At 37.6% G+C, this 25283-nt stretch overlaps 1 protein-coding gene across 1 annotated transcript in view; it reads left to right on the top strand.

Moving 5' to 3' along the window:
• The first annotated feature begins 3366 nt into the window (after positions 1–3366).
• LOC100371206 (uncharacterized) overlaps positions 3367–25283 on the top strand; it is a 33366-nt gene continuing 11449 nt past the window's right edge. The window contains exons 1-4 of the mRNA XM_002734120.4: positions 3367–3506; positions 13590–14027; positions 17017–17271; positions 23811–24416. Of these exons, the coding sequence (XP_002734166.2) occupies positions 13619–14027; positions 17017–17271; positions 23811–24416 (1270 nt within the window). The 5' untranslated portion in view covers positions 3367–3506; positions 13590–13618. The remainder of the gene's footprint in view (positions 3507–13589; positions 14028–17016; positions 17272–23810; positions 24417–25283) is intronic.

The raw sequence follows: 25283 nt of genomic DNA, 5'->3' as shown, positions 1-25283 counted from the left end.
ACACGCTAAAATGCAAAGGCTCATGGGTAGACGCTTGTTTTTAAACAATGACACGCTATGGCCATCTGACGCACGCGCAGGTAACTACTCCCCCGAGCATCTGTGGACTCACCGTTCCAAAATCGAACGCTAGAATACCGTTGCTGGTGTGACAATGTGCTGCAGTCTTTCTGTTTCCTGTTCTATGTAATTTTCCACAGTGTTTTTGACTTATTATATAAAATGGCGACATTTTCTCGTAGTGCATTTTTAATGAAACAACATACTTACATAAATACATTTTCAAACTGAACATTCACTAGCGGCTGATAAGAACAACATGTTGCTTGTTGGGGTTTTGAGATGAGATATTGCCAATGATATTGATCAGAATGATGTTCGAATGACGCACGCGCAGCTCCGTGGAAAGATGAACTGCACCACGTTCTCGTATTCTCGCTCAAATGATGTAACATTTTCTTGATTTGCATAATAAAATGGCGCTCGTAAAACAAGGCGAGAATGTGAGAGTGTGTGGTCATCACACCTCGCTGAATGGACAGATTGTATAAAATGTATGTTGCTGTGTATGTAACCCCCGTTAATTAGTGTGTCTGCTTCTGCGAAACATAAATAATTGTTGAAATAAATACTTCAGTTTGAGTCATGTGCGGAATGTGGTTGAACATCACATGTGTATTTTAAAGCGGGGGAGTCGTCACCTGCGCATGCGTCAGATGGCCATAGAACGTCATTGTTTACAAACAAGCGTCTATCCATGGGCCTTTGCATTTTTAGCGTGTGTTGTTGTCGTCGCTTAGGACTCAATTCCCGCGCGTACGCAGGTGACGACCCTCCCGCTTTAAGAGTAGGCTGCTATCCTGAAGTGACACAGTCGTCGCTAAGCGCATGTCGTGGAAACAATGTATTTTACTCGTGTTTCATAGGTCACTATGGGTCCCATATTATATCTAACGGGACGCGGAGCGATGGATGTGTGCAATAATTAAATATATACTCACTTTCTACGACCTCGTCCACGGGTAAAATGTTGGTAAATTCTGACTCACTCTCATATGCAGGATATGCGCCTCCAATAGGGAAGCGCTCAGCCTCGTTCATATATTCCCATATCCCCACATTATTAAAAGGGGGTTCTTTAATCGGTGGACCAGGATGAAGATTAATTTCAGGCGCTTTAAACTTAGCGTGGAACAAATCCCGGGGTACGCTGTATAAAACGATGGCGGCTAAATCAATCAGAATCTTCGTCGTCTGCGTACGATTGGTCTGTTTTTTAAATAGATATTTACTAATATCACTAATTGGCCAAAACTGAAAAAAACAAAACATTCTCCAATATAAAATGTTGCAAATAACTGTCATGTACTTCAACACTTTAGGTTTAACAAAATTGGAACACTGGAAACATATCGCAAGAGATTGTGACCTAATCGAAATTAAAAATTAAAAATAACCACAGCTCAAACTTACACAATAATGCGAATATGCAAGTTATCTGTTTATTGATTTTCCGTAATTTCGTTTAAAGGGTCGTATTAGTAAATTGGGAAACTAAGGATACGATATGGAATAAAACAATGCTCATAGCGTCTTGTATACCGTGTCGGCATAAAATAATTAATGGAAAGTATTTTACCGTTACTGCTAAATCGTTGTTTTTTTCGTTTGTGTTTAATACGTGGTTCTTCCGAGTCGTGAATTATAAATAAAATAACATTACGTAACCTTGTGTGACTTTTTTCGTATTTAATTCTATTATACCTGGTAAAATCAAATTTGTTACTTGTGTTAAAATGTTGGTAGATAGGACAGTTTGGAGATTTCTACGGTGAACAAATGGTGTAATCACACTTTGCATTTTTATGTAACGTTAACAGTTCATAGACGGCAAAAAATATATATTTTAATTATATCAAAATTTATTTTCCTTCAATAGTGTGTAGCGACCATTTAGTCACGGCTTTTTTGAGAGAATTGGAAATATGTGCTGACGGTGGTTTACGGCCAAAAATTATTTTATGATATTTGCTTTCGTGCCAACGAAAAAAAATATGCGTAAACTTGATTACTAAGTTTATGAAAAATGTTCATGAGTTGAAAACACTGCTCGCGTGTTTTGTTTTCTACAATTGACGGCATAAAATAGCAGACGAAACTATGTATCGCTTTAGAAGAGATTCTGGGGAATTGATTTTTAATTGAATACTATAAGAATTTGAGCCGAATTCGAATTTTGCACCACTGAGCAAGTTACTGCGCATATATGCAATGCATTGTTGGAGAGGACTTTCAATTGCATACTGGAAACTCACTAAATTGTATATCATTGTTTTAAAAATGTTTTAACAATATTGGAATTCGTATTAATTATCATAAATGAAGCAATAATTTCACCATTATAGAATCCAGTGTGTAAAAAATGCCATTTTTTATGACATTTCGGACTCGAAAAAAAATCCCGGTGGCGCGTTTGTTTTTATTCTCAGTATTCTGGGTCCATAATAATGAAAGTTGGACGAACATGACATTTTCTTCAATTAAAAATTGTGGTTTATATAAAAACGTTTATGTGCTTAGGACAAATAATAATGGCTGTCAGGTGCGTTGCGTCATGAATAAACATTAAAAGTAAATTATAAACAGGGACAAAAAGCGTAATTGTATCAATCAGATTGTATCGCTTTATCTGATTAATAAAAAAAAGTGATTGACGTTGGATAATGATTAATATACATATTTATTAAACTAACACTGTATATATAAGCCAGGGGCACCAAGTCGGGTGCACGAACGTTGGCGTGTTCTACGACGTACTAGTACGCCTCTGCGCTGCCAGTGATTTGTGAATATTTGTTTCAACCAAGATGTCATTGTTATTAATGTGAATAAATAGAACCAACTGTTATCTTTTCGGGAGGGAGGAGAGGTAAAAATGGCCTTCTTAATACACTCTTTGAAGCCGCTGTGATGTAGAGTCGGGCGTGTGGATGTAAGCGCGTCCCCTGTTGCAGTACTCCACGTTTGACGGGTTAATTTTAAAAACACGGCGTGGAAATTATTATAGCCGATGCAGAAGAAGGTGAACGCATAAAGCGACAGCCAAATGCTAACATTATTATTTGTGAGTAGAAATGTGTACCGTTACAATTAATTGCTTGATATATCAATTGTTAAAACGAAATAAATATTCACATAATTACTGCGGGTAGAGCCTTGCGAATCGCGTCCAACTCCCTGCCGATTGAATCATATCCTAGCACCCCTCCTTCTGAATGGAATGGTCATATTCGTGACGCCGTGTAATCAATTTACGTATGCTAAGATGTTACAAGTCAGTTTGCCTCTCTCTGAATCGAGTCAGTAGTATGTGCAAGCGCTGACGGATCTTCTGCTGTTGCTGTTGCCTTTGCTAGGGCTTAGCCGGTAGTTGCTACCATTGGACAGTTTTAGTACCACGATTTCACCGACGTGTGGAAGGTGTTGATTGTTCCATCTCATTCCAGGTAATCTTCACAAACGTTTTTATTTTATTTTATTCTGTATTGTTTTATTTTCTCCCCTCAAAAAGCATCGACAGTCTGAGGTGAGATACGTGCTTCATGCAAGTATACGGTTCCACGGAGAGTTCATTGTGTAGTAGAAGGAGCCATGAATATATTGAAGACGCGTTCGGCTAAAAAAAAAATCCGAGAAATTTATTTTTAAAAATTGTATACGCGTCTGTTCTTTTTACTTTCATTTGTGTAGTATCGAAGACATTAAAACAATAATTCAATTCTGTAGCTACGCATCAAATATACGCGAATCAATTTTAGCTTACCGGACAATAGACTGGCCTCGAATATAATTTGTGCTCGCTGTGCTTCTTGACGAAGCCTAATTATGCGTATACGTATTATGGAAAGTACATGTTAATGATATTAATGGCCTGTTATATTTGATAATGAACCAGAATGTATACCGTATATCTGCGATTTGATTCGACTCGTTCTGTATTCTAATTCTATATCACGTTTAAATAATGCTGTCTGCTTTTATTGAGTCTAGTTAATGACGACTGTGCTCAAAGTGATGAGATAATTTGCTTCGGACACCATACTCAGGCGTGCTCCGTCTCTGTTAGTCTACGCCGCCATATTTACTTATTGTTCTATATTCTTCACATCATTTCCTTGCTCCACAGGGAGTTGCAATTTGCTGGCATTTTATTTTCAGTCTTTCCAAGCGTGGCAGTTCCGACGCTGATGTTGTTATTGTTGTTTGTTTGTTTGTGTGTGTGTGTCTGTCTGTCTGTGTTTTTTCACCGCGGAGCCACCCGCCCACCAAAGTGATACTGCACGCACGTCACAGACGTTATTTACGCAAGCCGTCCATTCAATGCACGATTGTCGACGACGGAGAAAATCATTGATGTTAATCTGTATTACGAACATAATAACGATCATTTGACGTTTATTGGTTCTAGTGCGCCGATCTTTTACTGTCGCCATGGCAACCGCGAACTCAGGTAATACCCGGCACACCGGTCTACGGCGGCAAACAGACAGAGAGAGAGGCAGAGGAAATCATACTCATGCTGCCAGTGGATATCACGCGGCCAACAGATGTGGTCTGATCAGCTGCCTCCGGAACAAATTCTCCCAGCATGCATTGCCTCCCACACAATGGCGTTATAGTTTTATTGGAACAAACAGGATACGACGTAGTGTTATTTTGTTGCTGGAAAAATTATATTAAAAAAAATATATGCCCTTATGTGAGGTGCAGAAAACCTGACAAAGAGCTTTTTGTAGATTTTGTATATCAAATAACAAATCGGATGTGTATTTGCTCCAGTTTATTGACCCCTTGATTAAACAGCCCATCAACGCCCCCTTCCTACGTAATGATGACGTTGTGCGCCGGCGTATGTTAATCTTGGAGTCCATGCGATGTTGCTATATCGATCGTAATAGTTATACTTTATTTCAAACAAAAAGATAATCCTCTGTTTTAAGACCCATTTTTTTTCAAAGCAATGTGTTCTAAACCTTGAAACGTTTCCACGATCACCTGTCCTCATTGTAGATTATGCTAATTAGATGAATATCGATTAAAATGCAGGAGTTTAATAATATATAATATTGGAAAGGGGGTCTTTAAGTCAATAGCTCAAAGAAGCCACCACGTACAATTTTTATTAGGGGTTCGTGGGCCATCTTTCTCAAATATTGAATAGACCTGATATAGTGATTCTATACTTAGGTAAGCTGTGGTAGTTATGCTAAATTTACAGAGATTTTCATATAGAGTTTACCAATTAAAAATATGAAAATAAAGCGTTAATCTTGAAGTTGTTTGAACTACGTTTATTTGGATGTCATAGACATATTCGGTTAAATATTTATGTTTTTAAGTATATGATTAATTCTGGATACCCTGTTGTGTGTTAATGTATACAACGATGTGTTGTCGTGCCATGACGGGCAGAGCAGCCCGATAACAAGACAAACACGATGACTAATTTGACGTCATTTGACGCCCCTGTAGTTTCTAGCTTCCTGTATTATCGGAAGATGGGAAAAAGTCCGGAATTGTTCTTCCCGCACACACCAAGATATTTAGCAGATACCCGTGGCGATATTAGCGTACATTTTTTGTATCGCATTTCAATGTAACGACAGGAAAAGTGCTACGTGTAAGTAACTCTGAAAATATATTATAACGAGGACACTCCGTTGCGCCAAATATACCGTGTGAGCGTTTGCACGGTGTCTGGAAAACGTTCATTCGATTGCCGATATTTTGTGAGTTATTCAAACGCATAAACAATCTAGAATCAATCAAACGTAAAGCCTTTGGGACAAATCTGAAAATTGGAATCAACAAAAGAAATGGAATATCATATCTGAAAGATGATTCTGTTTTTACGTCACTAGTTGCAGCAATTATCCTTTCTGTCACTGATATACACTTAAAAATAAACAAATTTTGCAATAGTAATATCATATTAACAAACATGAAATTTTCTGTCGACTGTAAAATGTACTCATTTCTTAATAACCCCTATTCATATCGATCCACACAGTCAGAAAACTTCTTTACAGTGAACAGGAAGTGCATGTTATTTCTAAAGACGTTCATTTTGGTTGGCGGTACGGATAATGATATGCTAATATCAACGAGGAATGCGTCTAATCCCCGCCTTGAGATGAAAACACAAATTACATCAATAACAAGTTCTCGGTGATGTAGGCTTGTTGTATGACCAATTATTGTTATGTGCTCCAAATTTCAGCAGAGGGATGACGGTAAATGTCACATGACTTTGTCAGAAATGACTAATTACCTAATTAAAAAAAAAAAAAAAAAAAAAAAAACGAGCCATCGCATTCAAACCGACGTTGCCAAGCAACCAGTCTCGGAGTTCACCGATTCAGAAACCACTCATGGTTCTAAGTGAGCATCAGCACATTTGTGTCTATTTGTTCGCATGGAATTGTAATTTTCTAGAATTAAAACCAGGACTGGTGTCGTAGTTATGTGATGCTCCAATACTGCCTGTGTGCCATGACATCCATGACAATTTTTAAAATGAAAAGAGCATACTCTATTGCCGTACACGTTACTACTATAAATGGGTAAGATATTGACATTGATGGTTTTCTACAGGATGTAATTAGCAACTTGGATATTTATCACATCATTTGTTGTAATTTTCTCTTCATCCTTATTTTATGTTGCGCATCTTCTTTTTGCGCATGTCCGTATCCCATTATTTAACAAGTAGCTATGCTACAGCCACAAACGTCACGCACAGCCATATTATTAATATTTGCAATTCATCAGCCGCGAAACATTGCTGTGGAAACATATGGAAAAACAGGATTTTCCACGTACTACTAATACAGTTTGTGACGATGAATTTTCATCTGAAACAAGATGTATTAAGTGGAAACGTGTTTCTGGAAAAGGTTATTAGTAAAATATAAATATACTTTTTATTGTATTATATTATTCTATATAATCATCAATTAAACCAAAAAGGCAGGATTTTCACGTACTCTCTATTAGGATCATTAATGACCTCGAAATTCTCGAAATAAACCATTTGAACAGATTTTGAAAAATATTTTGCATCGATTGAGTACAGGGAACTACACAATCAACCTCGTTCGATGAGAGAATACTAGCACTCAAAACCACGCGGGCTTTCGTTCTCTTACTGAATTTCCCATGGTTCTCCTCATCACAGATGCCCAAATTGCACTGTTATTATTCTCATATTAAATTGCACTAACTCTTATTAAACTATTCAATTAAAAAAACCCGCACAATTACTGTTGTATGCCGCAATTACTCCGCAACTTCCCGCTAGACTCAATGAATACACATTACAGACGTTGTGCCTAGATTTCCGCGTATATCACGTAATATGGACATTCAGTGATTTCAATAAATTGAATTTTTGGTATAGATTTGAGTTGAATGTGCAGTATTCCCTGCAAAATAACGGGGATAGCAAACAGACGCACTATTAATACTGAGTTCATCTACTTGTATGTTTAATAATCTCAGAATTGTGGTTCACATGTTACACTTATTTGTTCCCGCCATGATTTTAATTCCGCATTTTTACATATTTATTTTTTTTAATTTTATTTTCGGACTAAATATACAAGATTTCTTCTTTCTAAATATCAAGTAAAGACGTTTATGTTTATTTTATTTTATTACAAAAAAAGGCTTGTATATACCATTGACCAAAAGAGCAAATATAATTTAACACAGCCTGTCAAGGTAAAAATAAACAAAATGAAATAATTTGTATAAACTTGTTTTGGTGCTTGAACTCATAAGCGAAATAAATATGTTACATGAAAGGTATGTGCAAAATCATATAGATCACAATTGCATTATTCAACCTGGACATTTTCAATGACTCCGCGTTTCAATGCGCAGATTGTGAGAAGACTAATGCAACCTGTGCAGCTCCAAATTTATAACCACGAATTCAAAAGAGATATTATGATTCATAAAAATTTTAAGTGATTTTAATGCATTAGATGTATTTACTTCATGCAGTCGCACCTTTTTGTCGGCCTTCTTGGTTCTGTTTGAAAATACATTCATTTAGATGCAATGTGAGAAAATATGCTAGCTTGTACAATGTCTATAAATGTGTATGTTTAAATATAGAACGCGCGTACGATATGCACGTACACCTCTACGTGTTTGTTACATTCTCACCCACTCACAAGTAGTTCTTCTTGAGCAATGTCGTCATACGGTTTATTACTTAGACTTCCGGTCACGTGTTGGTGTGGCTTTGGGTAAATACCTACGTCAAGACAACAACTTATAGACATGATGATTATCGATTCCACTCACGCCCACCTTCTCAAATACACTCAACTGCCATCGTAGGCTGCTTGTACCGGTGACTTTGATTGTATGGTATCTGTTTACGATATATAAAATCATATGATGCTTAGATTACGTCATAATGTACACCCTTGTGGAGAATAATATTGGAGTAACTTGTGTGCCCACGTGTCTACAATCGCTTCTTCTGTAAACTATAATGGTAACAGAAGTCAACAAAAATGTCCTGCATTTTAAGAAAAGGAACGAATTGCTTATTGACACAGATCATGGTTCAACGCTTCGCGCGATGTACAATATGCGGAAATGTTTTTACTTTTCACATCAAGCTAAAGCAAGATGTCATTCTAGTTCGAAGCTAAGGTGAAATGTGGTTGTGCGCATGTGCAAATGTCAGGGTTTTCATTGGGCAACGCGACTCACAGCGCCGACGAGGAAACTGGTCACTTGATTGCCTGAAAAAAACAAGTTAACGGTTTTTTTTTTTCAGGGGACCCATCATGGCGACGCGATTATATCATACAGCCAACTTTATGAGGGGTATGCGTTGTATTTTATTTTTGCGACCCCATCAACATAATTCCAAAGAGATGGCATCGCAGCCGTACGTCTTGGATTTTGTTCATTTAACTATTCTAAGCACATGGTAACTAAACCATTCTGCTTTCATGCATCTAATCCACATATGCGAAATGCCACTAAAGGATCAGATTCGCTCTTAAAACTGAACGAGCCCAAGTTCCAGTAGAGGTACTATCTGTGGCGAATAAGGCAAGAGAGAGAAAGAGAGAGAGAGAGAGTCATACTCTATAACACAGACCATTGAATAAATGGTGATTAAACTAATATAAAAAAATCAATACAGAAATATCCACAGATTTGGGACTGCTGTTTTCTCCTTTCTATTTGCATGTCAAGATAAAAACAAAACATAGAAAGTCCTGTGTATCTCATCCCATAAATTAAAAAAAGAAAAAAACGTGACTTGGTGACAATGTAATAATACTATGAGGTCTCAGTCTCCTCGGGGAAAAACTATTATAAATATCGCGGACCTTTCGACATCATCGATCCTACGACTATCAGTGGTTCTAGGCGGCGTAGAGTGCGAAGTACAAGTCATCAACCAAATGGCCCGGTATTTTGCTTTTTATTTTGGCTCACCTAAACATATCTTCTGTAAATCGATGGAGACTAACGACCATCTGTAGGCCTAAAATACTTTCTCTTGCCAACGATCGATACTGAATCAAAGCCATCGTACTAAGCATATATCGTGATCTTCATGCATCTCAGTAACTGGCGAACGAAATCTCGGTTTTACGTGATCTGCTGACTTAATTAATTCTCTTCCGTACACAGACTGATAACAGGAGAATGACATTCCTATTTGGATTTATTGATACTAGAGTAATTCGACTTTCTAAGTATTAATATGCGTTGAAATATTTAATATATTTGGTATCAATTTATTAAAATAAACCACATCGGTGTACTCAGCGCTTTGTCCGTGGATTTGCATGAGTAAGCCCGTGTTCATTGTGCGATGTACTGGCTCAAATCTCCTGTCATTCGAAGCAACAGACGCGATATAATTATATCAAATTACAATTAAGTGTATCCCTGACAACATATGCTGCCAAATTTGTAACGAATAAAGGCTGGAGTATTACGCCGTGTCAGGTTTCATCACGTAAGTGTGTAACTGTGTGTGGACGCCGTGTTTCATATCGCAATACAAGTATTGGTTCCGTAACAATAATCGAAAAACACCAGCCTTTCTTTTGATGTACAATACACTATATGCTAGAGAAATTGACGCTACTGCAAAGTTAATTCAGTACATCGTTATGTGATTTTAATCCACGCCGTTCATTCAAAATGAAAATTGCCGTATAAGCACCAATGTTAAATCATGATATCTTTTAAAAAAAAGTAATTTTTCAATTCCACTCCAATTAAATTGTCAGTTTTTCAATCTCCGTTGTACACGAGCTTCACATTTCATAGAGTTCACTGGGGAATATTACTAGCCAACCCGGTCATTCATAAATCGAAATATCGAGAGGTTGAAATGAGTAACCGTCGCAGTGATGAATACGTGAATCGAGCGGCTACGGGAAAAGTGATGCCTGGCTGAATATAGCATGATATTTTATTCAACTTGACTCACCCTGAAAGTGAATGACGTCTGGTCAATTGCAATATCCCAAATCGCAGGTCGTTACAGTGATTTTCATATAACGAACGCCAATTACGCCGCGATAAAATTATATCATTAATGTGAGACGTTAAAAGGCCACATCCGCGATATGAATTCGAGTTGTATGAGAAAAAAAATGATTAAAAGAACCTTGGAATGGTGGTATTGAATCACGTTGTTCAGATCGCCAAAAGCACTAAATTAACGGAGTCGATAAAATTCGAAACGCAGGTGTGTGTGATCACATGGTATATTTGCAAAGACGATACTCAAATATGCATTCTCACTAACCATAACGTGTGAACTCAACCAATGAATGAATACATGATGCGCACACGCGCCTCTCCGTAGAACTGGAACCAGATGATATTAACGACGTGATATAGACTTGAGGGAGGGGGGCGTCTGTTTCATTTGATGGATGTATATTTTGACACCGTAACGATAGCCAAATATTAGACAATATTTGTTTGTGGCGGGCGTAGTAGATTCGAGCACTGCATTGAGTTAATTTTATTATAATTTGTATGCAACAAGCATCTTTCTTTGAATACGGTGGCCGAGGAAAGCAAAGATAAATTGAATTCAGGATGACATTATGGTTGCACTGGCATCTTCTTCTAAAGTCTCCATCATCATGCAAGTCGATATTGTCTCACATTTACGTGTCGGTCACTGAGATGAGAACGCAACAAAATACTCAAGAACTGTGCACAACCTAAATCGGGATGACGCATAATGCTATGATAAAGGTACCATCGTCGCAATCAGCATCCAGTGAATCACTTTGTGGTATAAGTCTCGTATGGATAAATTGCAACCAGTATGCGTAATATCAGGCACACGGAATAACATATAATTGCGTCATCCTTACTACTTTACCACAAACGATAGCAATTAAATCATGATTACTCGGCAAATGTGTGTCGGCAACACAAATAATGAATTTAACATTGCGCCATTATGGCCGCGCGAGGTGATTATGCGCAACATGTCGTAGTATGAGCCGCAGGCGAGGTGCCCATATTATCGGTCTGAAGAATTATTTTATCATTATTCTAAAATACCCTCAGTGGCGCCAAACGGAATGGTGCTACTTTGGTGTAAATGCCGCTATTTTATTATCGGTCTGAAGAATTATTTTATCATTATTCTAAAATACCCTCAGTGGCGCCAAACGGAATGGTGCTACTTTGGTGTAAATGCCGCTACGCATACCTGTCTCCGCTATACGCACCTTGCGCATTGATACGCCTGTGGCGCAATACATGCTTTTGGCGTGATTTGTGTATGTACGTGTTTCGGTTTTACCTAATTGATTATTTAAATGAACTTTGTGAAAGGTGACTAAATACCGGTGTTATTGCGTTTAGAAGAGGCGAATCATACATCGTGTCATCGTGTTTTATTCTTGGCAGTTCTAGGAAGTAAGATACAAAACCCGACATTATATCTTCGAGCTAATTTCGGATGATCTGGTCTGATAACGAGGATTTGTATTACTGAGTGCAACACGTGTATGCCTCGAGTGTGGCCCTATATCAAGGGGTTTCAAAAGCCTCGTTTTAAATTGCGACATCAGTTTTGTTACGACAATCGTTAGATTAAAACAAGCCGCCCGACGTTCTTTGTCGTATGACAAACTTCAATAGTCATCTATGCGGCACGAATCCTGCAATTGACGTGAAAGATTAAGGTTTCAAGAGTAAGCCTTACCGACCAGCTCTGAATGTTATTACGGAGGATGCGACGTACTGCTGGTGCTGGCCAGTGGAGATTGTAGCGATGTGAGTGCACAAGAAAGAAGTCACAGAATGTACATGTACCATAGAACACAAACGGAGCGTAACGTAGTGCAATGCAGCGCCGACGCCCCTTTACAAAACGGATAACTTAGTACGGTGAATATAACCAGTTGTACTAAAATGTGTTTAACGGGTGGCGGTGGATCGGCAGTTAATACAACTACAATGAAATCATCCCAGTATGTGCACTTTCTGGAGAATATATCCTCGTTCTAATTCCATTTAAATATATCGTTACTATACAAATGACAATAATGACTAAAGAACATCTCTAGACATTAATTGATGGTACATACAGCCCTCGATTGCAGATGTAGTTAATCAACCTTTATGTACTCGCCTTGTTACGTAGCACGCACGGGTACATCAGTCCGGCGCAGCTGATTTGATTCCAATCTAATTAGACTCGTTATAAATCGTACACAATACAGTTTCATTACGTAGCCGGGTGTAATTATTTCGTCAACTCTCAATATTCTTCTCATATGTACCTTACATTACGTAATAATAATAGAATGAGTGCTTACACTATTCTGGGCGGGAGACCGTACTCATACTTTCTGCACGATTCTGACACGGGGGGTCAAACTGAGTGTCGTATGACGTCATACACGATGCTGTTCCGATCAACTCGAATGTTAGAGCTTCATATTTATTATATCGGCTTTTCTACCGTGGCGGTTGTCAAGGGCACGGTCTAACGTGACGTCATTAAATATGTATCGGGCATCTTCATAATGTTTGTGGGTGTCTGAAGATTACCTTGTTCGTATCGTACTGGAAAGTTCAGACAACACACCGAAATAGATCTTAGTCATATGTATACGGATGCTAAGAATCCCCGCATAAAACGACCCCAGATTGAATGCCGGGATTTTGTCCGTCTACGCATGCGTTTCTTACTATGCATCTCTTTCGATTTGGGTAGTATAGACGTATGTGAAAAAATAGAGATTAAACTTTGTTCTCAATCAATCAATATATTTCATGATTGGTTTGTTTCAGTGGCGCACTTTTATAGTAGACGACATTACCCCTTTTATCCATGCCGACAACGAGTTCAAATAGACATGATGGCAATCTGACTGTCTTTGCTTTATTTAGGTTTACCGTGAACATCAAGCACCGTCCGTTAGAGGCATGTTCGCATAGTCCAACACAACCCAAATAGTAACACGCCTAACGTTTTTTTTTGTTTTTTTATTCTCTTCTAGCTACGTGTATGTAGATTTCCGAAGCGGAAATGACGTCAACGTTGTTGCTGGGAATTTTGCTGGCGGTCGGACTTTCTGTCCAAGCCAACGCTAATTACAAACAATTAGAAAAACAAAAGGCATTGTTAGATGCCCTGGAATATGTCGAGAAAGCAATGCAGGAGCAGGAAGTGTCGGAAGAAAGTGTTTTTGAAAACGACCAGTTAGAAGAAACGGGCGTAGACGATTACGAGACATACATAGAAGAACATTGGCCAGAGGAGGCGCCTGAAATTAATCTTCATCCGGGTCCACCGATTAAAGAACCCCCTTTTAATAATGTGGGGAAATGGGAGTATATGAACGAGGCTGAGCGCTTCCCTATTGGAGGCGCATATCCTGCATATGAGATTGAGTCAGAATTCACCAACATTCTACCCGTGAACGAGGTCGTAGAAAGTGAGTATATATTTAATTATTGCACACAATCATCGCTCCGCGTTCCGTTAGATATAATATGGGACCCATAGTGACCTATGAAACACGAGTAAAATACATTGTTTCCACGACATGCGCTGAGCGACGACTGTGTCGCTTCAGGATAGCAGCCTACTCTTAAAGCGGGAGGGTCGTCACCTGCGCACGCGTGGGAATTGAGTCCCAAGCGACGATAACAACACACGCTAAAACGCAAAGGCTCATTGGTAGACGCTTGTTTGTAAACAATGACACACTATGGCCATCTGACGCATGCGCAGGTAACGACTCAGTCGCCCGCTTTAACTGAACATATATTACCCAGAATTTATCTAGTTTGCAATAAAATGTTCTTCAGGTCAATATAAGGATATTAACTCAAAACTAAAAAATGTATGGCATCAGCTTAATTTTCGAGAAAATGGTTGGCAGTATTATAACCCTTTTACAATAGATTCCTGTAGCAGGGATAATATGCCACATCATGAAATATAGACTGGTGACAGGCTGAAATTAATAAATATTTAATATTGATAACGATGGGGTACTTATTGTTGTCCTGAATTATTTAAAAAATCTGGGTTTTAAAAAAATGTTAAAAACTGTTATTTTTCTTTAACATAATTTTTTTGTTGTGTTCTATGGGATTGTTATAAAAATATAATTGTTTGAAAAATAATACTGGAACAAGTTCCTAAGTAAACGTCACCGTCACACATGAAAAACATGATATTTTGGTATGTGACGGGAATATAGCTCTATGATTGTACATAATAAATCAATGAACATTGTCATGCGATTTATGATTTACTACACATTTTAAAGTTGCAATATGAACGCGATTGTGAATTTTTAGTATTTTTCTTTGATAATGTATATCGATGGATACATTAAATTATGTTTTATCATGAAATGAAAACGCTGTTCTTGTAAACACAATGAGTATTCGTTCAATGAAACAATGAAATTTACATATGACGCATGCGCACTGGTTGTTTTGGTACGGCCAGTTACAATCACTGCACATGCGCATTGTTTGTTCTTATTTTTCAGCTAACGAACACTGTTGTATGTCATGCAAACACGTTTAGGTTATGATAAATGAAAATTCGACTTCGTCCAGAGTATGGAATATCCAACAACATTAAACAAAATATCTTTTCGTCCATATTGCATCGTTAAAGGTGTTATCGAAAAAAACGGATGGTAAAATTGTTCACAATCTACAACTCAAATTGTAAGTGTGGTTTTTCCTTCAGATGTTCCATTCTGTGGAGTAACTAAAGAGTACACTAACATACCGGATTATCATAGTAGTTTTATCATGCGGCACCAAAAACGCATGTCTTGCTAGAGCTTCGCAATCAATCAACTCATGAGAGCTCTCTCCCATGACACATGCGAACCGGAAATTGTTTTTTTTTCTTCTGTTTTTTAATGCTTGGGGGCGTACATTTGTTGTCGCCCGTGAAGCACACACTTGACTCGATATACTCATCGATTTTGATTATCTGTTTAATCGTGTAGCAGTGTTTTCCGCATATCTAACCCAGAGGCTCGGTCTTCTTACAGCCATAACTAACACGTTTAAATTAGTTTGACTGCCTGTATGACCCAGTCACGTGACCAGTATCACAAGGCTGTGACAGTTAGACCAATTCAAAATATTACATATTATTTGACCCATGGCCAAACTCATTCGTTAAAACTTAAGTAGGCTACACTGGAATGAAATGAAATAAAATGAATGAATGATAGAACAGTGTTTTAGCCAGTCCCGTTAACCCGAATTGTCTAATTAAAGGTTAATCCATCGATTAATAATTATTGTGAACAACATGTAACTATAATTCTAACAACCTTGTTTATTCGATACATATATATATATATATATATATATATATATATATTAGGGATATTAACTATAAGGTCAGTTCCATTAGCTACCCAATACGGGCAAGTTGAGACGAAATGTTTAATGAAGAATGAAGAGAAACGAACAATAAAGTATGCAAATCTAACGGCTCAGTTGAAATGGCTAATGATATTTATGTTTTTTTTAAAAAATAAGTTAAATAATTGTAAATAAATCATAACAAGAAGTCAAATTTATATTGAACAGCAGGGAGATGGAACAGCAGTGTGTAAGCATATTTTGAGGCAACGCCATTTTTTACAAGCCATAGCATCTTTAAATAACCACTTCAACCTCGCTGTTTCACTTTTAATGAGACAAGAAAAATAACAGCGCCCGATGGTGATACATTTTGTCATGGGATCTTCATCAATAATGATCCCGGTTGCTCCGGCAACGTGGTTTCTCCCCGGGGTATCCTCAAACGAAGTTATAGATAATGGCACTCATGATTATGTCAATGAGTTTCTGATCTCTAGGGGCAGAGATAGATGGAACTACGTATTCACGGGACGTAAAATCTCCAGATAGTTTGTGTCATGAAACACATAAAATTTTTCTGATGCTATTCATGACTAAAACGAATAAATAATAATAATAAATCCACAAATAAATACATATCCTAATCTTTGATGTGTGTAATCAGATTAGTCGGAAAGTGTTTCGAGCGATCTTGCAATTTTTATGGAATTGTTCTCATGTGCTTTCGTGATCGCAGGGGAATAAAACGTGACTGGCTAACACGGTGATGATCAGACATGACAGCCGCCATGTATGAAAATGAATCGCACTTTAAAGCGGGGGAATCGTCACCTACGCATGCGTCAGGTGACCATAGCGTGTCATTGTTTACAAACAAGCGTCTACCCATGAGCCTTTGCGTTTTTATTGTGTGTTGTTATCGTCGCTTGTGACTCCATTCCCGCTCGGGCGCAGGTGACGACCCACCCGCTTTAACGGTTTTTAATACCATGTATGTTTGAATACACCATTTGTGTAAACTACTCCCTCATATTGTCCGAATTCATCGACGTCTCCGCAATTTGTTACTTGTAGGTGTTGAGGAATTTGACGAGGAGCCACCGGCCAGTGTATTTGACATCGATAAGGAAACGCTGGAAAAGATGATGCAGGTTGCTATGGATGAAGGAATGCTGGGAGATTTTGAACCGCAAGACAGTGTCGACGAGATCGATGACTTCGAACTCGAGCCAGAATCGTCCGAGCAAGAATTCGAAGAATCGATCGTAGACGAAGTCAACGACGAACCAACTAGTGAAGAGGAGGCTATGCTGGAACAGTTGACAGAAGGTAATTATAGAGTTGAATTGAAATGGTAAAGAATTAAATTGAATTAAAATAAAATATTAAGATATTAAGTCTAATTAAATTGACTTTCGGTCTTTAGTATACCTTTATTAAGATAATAATCCCTGGGCTCTGAAATAAATGAGCAGAAAATTATTCACGAAAAGCTATTTTCACTAAGACTTCCCCTGCAGTCTCGTGTTTTGAACTTGAATACTGAAATGCATTATTTGGAATAATTGTCCTAAATCGCTTTCGTGTCCTGAAATATAATCCGATGGCCCGACCGCAAAAATCAGCTTTGGTTTCTGTAATCGATATTCGGTGGTGAATGGCGAGAGTGTATTTGTTAATATCAAGTAGCTCAGTTAAGGGAATTTGTATTTCTAAATTATCTAAAAGCTCACAAAAGTAGGGATTGTTTAAATACAAATAGGTGTAATTATTTAACTTGAAAAAAAGATCGTTAACTCTCATTTTTCACATAAAAACTAAATAAAAAAATAAGTAAAACGAAACAATTCTGGTTCTTCAAAAAGTATAAATCGTATCTTTTTTTTAGTAAGGTTGAATACCTTACTCGAAAAAGGAACAATACGATGTGAACTTACACAAAATGTTAAATCCATCGGCGTAAAGAAATTAAAATGCTGTTAACGTAACTATGACTACACTACATCCTGTGTGTAAAAGATTACTCGAAAGAATCAGGTATCACGTAACAGGGCGCCTCAAGTCTGTCATCGTGATTTAACCATGTGATGTGTATGGCAACCGCCGATTATAACATACGAGAACACAAAATGTCTATAGAAAAAAAAAACGAAAGAAAATACTCACCTCATCAAAAACTCTGAGTTTGATATTATTGATACCGAGATAGCAGTGATTTGTGTTATTATTTTTTTTAAAAAGTTCCGTAATTTCCGGAGTATGAATTTCCGGCCACGTCGAAGTATAGATTTCCGAACTACTGATTTTATAATAAGATTACCAGTTAACGCGGGGATTTACACCATTTACATTTTGCCTCAATGTCCACATACATTGAAGAGGGCGGTCGTGAAATGAATTTATCTTAGTTCCAAAAATATAGAAAACTATCTAGAATTCTGTTGAGTGGGTACAACGTGATCATATCCTACTTCGGCGTGTGAAGTGCTTGACTGATGATATCAGACACGAATTACATAAAATGTCGTTGTAATAGCACAACAGAAGTAGTTAAGAATCTTCAGTCCTCAAATCAAAGCTTTTGACTTTATTCGTCCACGTATTTTAATTTTAATAGTTCCGAAATACATGCATGCGAATGCATGAATGATACAAAATGGTCATCATCGCGTAGGTTCATTTCTGTTTTTTTGACATCGAATATAAATATTAATATAGTCGTAGGCAAAGCAAAGCCCTAAACGTACGATGTATACTGTGAGAGAAAATCGATTTGCTATATTTGAAATACTCGATATTATTGTGAAATTAAATAAATTAATATGTTCGATACCCTAAACTTTTGTTTCTATGGTAACGACTGCATATCTTGGCAGCTGCTCCCAGATGCATGGTCGATTTATACGCACAACTGATAATACAATGAATAAGGGATATCACTTCATTGTATGCGCCAAGAACTAACAGAGTTAACATTGTATCTCCTTGTCACTTGTGTAATATGCACACTGTCATTCAATATGCCGAATCTGCAAAGTAGTAATGCTCTTTTTGCGGTTACTCGATCACCTCCTGCGTGGGCGGGGAACGCACTCAGAATGAGAAACGAGAATGTCAGCATGCAATAACCATCGCATAAATTCAATTGCAGATCTTGGACTGACTGACACTTACGTGTGCCGTTTTCCCATCGATATTTGAACAGTCCACTAATATATATATACATTGCAGATATTCTGCTTTTTAACCTCCTACAATCCACTCAAACATACCCTTACTTACTGAACTAGCCAACGCAGGGCGCCATGATAATGCATACATCTTATTTTTTCTCCAACAACGTTGTCTACAGTAAAATCGTTATTAATGTATCCGTTCTAGTTGTCAATTAATGGTGACTCATTAAATCGTAATTGGTTTTCTAAAACGTGTCATCACCCCCGGGATAAAGTGACACATGATAACATTAACGCATTTACTATATCCGTGTCCATCCATATGATGTCATCATGATGCATATTCCAACATCTCAGCCATGCACTAAGCACTATGGACCACCAAAAAAAGTATTTGTATATATATATATATATATATATATATATATATTTGTGTAATATGAATACATGGCTATGTATACCTTTAGTGTCTAGTGATTGTATTATCCAGCCTTCCTGATGTCATCAGAGTCTGTGTGTACTTGGATTGCTATATGTTGCGAGGACAAAAATACAGATATATAGCTACTTCCAAGGACATACACACCTTCCGAGGACCTTTTTCATAGTCCTCGGAAAACATAATTTATATTAATAGTTAATTCGATTATTAATACGTTTTGCGTAGCTTAGGTTTAGTATCGGGGGAAAGTATGGTTCACGTTATATTAATATTAATATAATTGTACCATACCTTACCCCGATACTAAACCTAAGCTTCGCAAACATTTCTATGTTCAGTCATGGGATATTCAACTCTTTTTTAATTATACTTAATTAATTAAAATGCAATTCTCCATTGTATTGCATTGTAATTGAGTTTAATTAAACTCCAATTAAAACGCAACCCTATATAGGAACGCGTTTTAATCGAGTTCATATCGCAACTATATTAAAAGTTAATTCAACTATATTAAAAGTTAATCCAATGAAGTCCTCGGAACATATAGCAATACAAGTATGTGTGTGTGTTTTTTTTTCTATTTCGCATGTGTATACCAATGCGTTCAGTATTTATCCGAACTATTGACCATGTTTATGCTGTGGTATAACTACTATAGCCTGTAGAATACAGTGCACCGCTTCTTGTTACTGGTTTATACTCAGTATTCTGTAATAATAGGGCAAATCTTGATTAAATTGTGCATACGATTCGTCGAGTGCAGGCGACGAACCGTTCTTGACACAATTTTGCAATAGAATAAAACCGCAGGAACGGTACCATTCACCAGGGAACTATTAATAAACAAATTTAATAAGGATAATTTTAATTGAAAGACAAAAACTACTGCAGCATTTGAAATACTTGCTCAAAAATTGTAGTATAAAATAACACTAACTACAAAATAGTATGAAATAATATTAGAAAATAATTTTTAAAAAAGTCTGTCGGTGTCATTCTGTAATACATTTAGGTCAGAAGTGATTTTAAAAACAACAATTATATTCCAAATAAATAAACACAAATATGGCTCTTTATAAAAAAAATTGCAGGTGTCAGTCCTAGCCGAGAGTAAAGTTGCCAGTAGAGGAAACATATAAATTTACGTTTCTGTAAATCTCGTTGCCGATAGTGACATTTCCTGTCTCTCAAGTAAAACCCAACATTTCAATATCCGATGCCAGCAATAAACATTCGTCTGATTGTTTTAACACACCTCCGATCTGCATTGTATTTACAATACAACCAAGAAGATGATGATGAATTAAATTGAAATTGATATCATCGATAATCGTTTGCAGCTATGCTCAAGTAATGACTTCGTCTCGAGGACATGTCGCCGTGAATAAATTAATGAATTGAACGATTCAACGGCGCTAGAACCCGTGACATACGTAAACCGGGGTTTGATTTCAGATTTGAAGACTGTTCTTGATCAATAAGCGAAATTGAAATCTCTACCCCGCTTTTCAACATTCCACCTTTGAATTCATACTTTTCATACTTCCAAGGCATGGTAACCGTTTCATCGTCGAGTCAGAACTCCGTTGCTGACAACGAACGTCCTAGGGCATATACAAAATCACCCCATCCAGTTGTAATATTTATCTTTTTCTAAAGCGGTGCACTGTAAAAGAAATTATGCAAAAAAATACGACCAGTGGCAGAAAGAAAATTACTATTGCATTATATTATCGTTTTTACATCGGCATATCTCATTTGAGGACAAGAATGATTATTTTGAAAAGCATCGCCATTTTGGAGCGGAACAATTAAGGGCGTATGGGATATGATTTATCGTGTCAGAAATGTGTATACAATGTGAATTGTAACGCCCATGCTTATAAAACAGCGATCTAGTACTCGCTTTCCATGTACTAGTGTATATATTTATTTATGCCTCGATTTGATACCCAAGTCACGTGCTTTGTGTATCATGATATACGTATACGACAGGTCAATCAATCTCCAAGTCGTCATTAAAATGAAACAGCGCAGGTATATACTTAGTGGTTCGTTGACGGTTTGATGGTTTGAATGAAAGATCAACTACGTTGATATTTTTTTTATCGTTCCTGGAATCCTCTTCTATTTCGCAAGGTTGCTTTCGGTATTGGTGGTGCCGTACAGTTAACCGTTTAATACTCCACCATAAAATTTGGGGGGGGGGGGGGTATGTCAAACAAGTAGGTTACAAATCAACTGATTTTTTGGACAGGTACCTTTATGTTCTATGGCTTCCTCTCAATTAATTACTATCGTATTAGGAAAAAAACACTCCTGTGGATTGAAAAACGAATTTTCCTGTTTTTCTGACTCAATTTTGTTTCTCCTGCCAGTGCATTTACTTACTCCACGTTAAGTAGCCACTTCGTTCATATTTTATTCATAAAACGTTACAAAAAACACCTTTCATGAGCGCTGGCGTAAAATTCTTCTTCATTTATGAATATCAATTTCTTTAAAAAATGTATTTCAAAGTCATTAGCATGTAAAAAAAATCGTTTATAAATGAGTGATGCATGGATGTATTTATTCACACGGCATCAATGCTCAGATGTGACGTTTAAAAGATATTTGCTCGAGGCAATTAGTGACGGGAAAAAAACTCATGATTTACTATCCCATGTGTGCCCCATCGTTATCGTGAAAATCAAACAGTAAATATTAATGTATATTTAGAAAAAAAAACTTGTTCGTTGTTAAGTCCACCCGTACCTTCGTCCATGGTCCACCTTTACCCGTCAACAGTGACAATTAACCCTTTGTTTCAGTTGTCCTTTCCCTGAAATCATAAACCAGGTAAATAAAACATAGCATGCAATTGACGGTGATGATGATGATGATAAATTTCATTTTGTAGAAAGAAATGGACATGTGACATTTAGAATTACAAGTTCGTCAGCCACTGAGAATGTGTGAATCGTTACAAATCACCCTGATGCAGCCTGAGTGGAAACACTCGCCGTGCGCAACAAATGACTGCCCTATTACTAATTCACGTTGTGTGCGGGAATTGTTGGAAAACGGATAATTTATTTCAACTTGTGACCATTTATTACTTCTTGACAGTCATAATTCTTAATACACATCTAGATCCACCAAGATATAATTTGATGGAAATCTAGAGAGACCCCCTCCAGTCAACCCCGCTGTTACGCATTAGACAAGAGCATGATGGATTATATACACAATTAATAGCTATAAAAAAAATATATGGATGTTGTTGTTTCCATCGCAAGCCAATAACGATAGAGTTATTGTCGAGTTGATCCCCGTGGGTCTTTCTTGCTACGTGACTTGTAGTTTAATTTCAACAGAAATATCCATCCATAAATTCACTAACCATTGTCGATGTCATCGTTCTTTTAGAAATCGCTACCCGGGTTCATTGGCATTGTTTAATCATAGACAGTATAGTAGGATACTGTCTATGGTTTAATCAACTGCGCTTGCTCTTTTTCAGATTAATATGCCACCATGTTCACCAGTCGAAATTCTACATCGGGATCGGAAAATTTAAATCTCGCTGACTCTTTTCGCTGTGACACTAACACGGCCGATCGCTTTGTTGTCTTGGTGCACACGACACTTAATGTTACAGAGAAAACACGCCTGTTTCTAATATTGAACTGATCTCCATGTAATGTACATCACCATACATACACACACATATATGTAACACAAAAAGTGATGTACTGTTCAAAACTAGCCATCGTCACGCTAAGAAACAAACGTTGATATAATTCAGAAACAGACGTTGACATGTATAATGCCAGATCTTCGCCGTGACTTTAGCTACCAGTGCAATTTTGATGAAGACGCCAGAACCAATGAAATCCATCACTACAGAGCAATATAATAACATGCACTATATTTGACAAACCACCGCATCTGTTATAGACCCGTGTTTGACATTCGCATATATTCCGAATTTGCCACTATTCCTGAACAATTTAGAAATATAAATCACCGTACGTCAAGCTACTGGTTACAAGCACCAATATAGCACTGGATTTGCATTCATGTATTCGCTATGTAAAGCGCGGTGGTCGTCGCGCAGCGCGTGTTTGAATTTCATGTAAATAAACAATGTATTTTTACACGCGTTGTATACGTCGCTATGAGTCCCATATCGAACAGGACGCGGCACGACGACTGCCGTCCTTTAATTATCAATTGATGATTAACAATTTTTTATAATTTGACAGAAATAATGGAGGAGGTAAGAGCAGAAATAGGCAAAGAAATTGGTAAAATCGCCGAAGATGCTATTACAGATTTGACAGATGAGGTCACGGCGCAAGTTGTAGAAGAGCTCAAGAACGGAGAAATTGGATTTAACGACATCGACGAAGCGTTTGGTCAGGAAGAAGGAAGCGAAAGCGAGACTGATGAAGACTATTTGCAAGAATTCTGGGAAGCGAGCCAGTCTGAAGAAGAGAAGGTGCCAGATAAACGTGACGAGGAATACGCATTCGGTGCCTGGGAAGATTCCGCGAACGAGGACAGAAATGTAGATCAAATCAACGAGGTTGAGGTTCTGAATGACATGGAAGAAGAAGGCGATGATTATGATGATGATAACGTTGGTGATGAAAATGACGTCACGTGGAAGGCATTACAATATTTATACGGACCATATTTGGACAATGTCAAACAGGAATTGATTAAATACGATTCGGACGAGGACGTTAGCAACGAGATTGCCAACGGAATCTATTTGGAGGATTCGGAATTTGACGATGAAAGTTACCGGGTCGAGGAAGATAATGAAGAAGAGGAGTCGGATTATGATTACAGTACACAGGGAGAAGGTACGTCGAGTGCAACTATGATGAAATTATATGCTAGTAGTGTTTTTAAGATGAAATAAAAACGAGAATGTCTAATTTGGTCTACAGTACGGAGTATCGAACATATATAGCATATGTAATAGATATATGTACTGACGCCGTTGTTCGAGAGAAAGAGGTACATCATTGGTAGTTTTGGTGCCACGTAACTGAAATAACAAATAACAGGGTGCTAGATTTACTTGTCAGATGATGGCCTACATGGAATGCGAATTGTTGAATGACGCCCTCTAAGATCATCCTCGCCTTCAACGGTCCACCACATCGAAAATGTCACGTATTAAAATGACGTATGCATATTTTGTGCTGATTCATAAAATAGTTTCGCGTTAATCATAGAGGTATTCTTCTGTCAAACCCAACATAAAGTCTTATTCAGGCATCGAATCGCACAAACATCATACTTATTATGGCTCTTGTCGTACATTTACATAATAAATAATGTGAAAACCAATGTTCGAGGTTTCCTGCAGAGCCTGAGGATACGTCACGTTCTCTTCCGGTTTAGGCGTTCTCGTTGAGAGCGAGAGCCGTGCGACTTGTCTATGACTATTATCCACCACCCTACCCCGACTTTTTTGCATTCTCTGCCGCCATTGCGTCCACTGCTTTAAATGCCATCGGATATGTATGAATTGGTATATGCCATATATCAAACGCAACAATTGTCGAAAATGTCATCCGGGTCAGAATATCTGTTGATACTACACCCTAGCCAACCTCGAACAGGGTACATTTCGTACTAGGTTTGTTTAATTGTTTGTTTGATTGAGCACGGTCACTCGGACCTTAGGGTTGAGCATGCTCCAAAACAGGTTCCGAAATTTG

The sequence above is a fragment of the Saccoglossus kowalevskii genome, chromosome 1 (genome assembly GCF_978046115.1).
Source record: "Saccoglossus kowalevskii chromosome 1, keSacKowa6.1, whole genome shotgun sequence".
Classification (NCBI taxonomy): domain Eukaryota; kingdom Metazoa; phylum Hemichordata; class Enteropneusta; family Harrimaniidae; genus Saccoglossus; species Saccoglossus kowalevskii.
The sequence above is the reverse complement of the archived record's forward strand: the minus strand, read 5'-3'. Positions and strand labels throughout refer to the sequence as shown.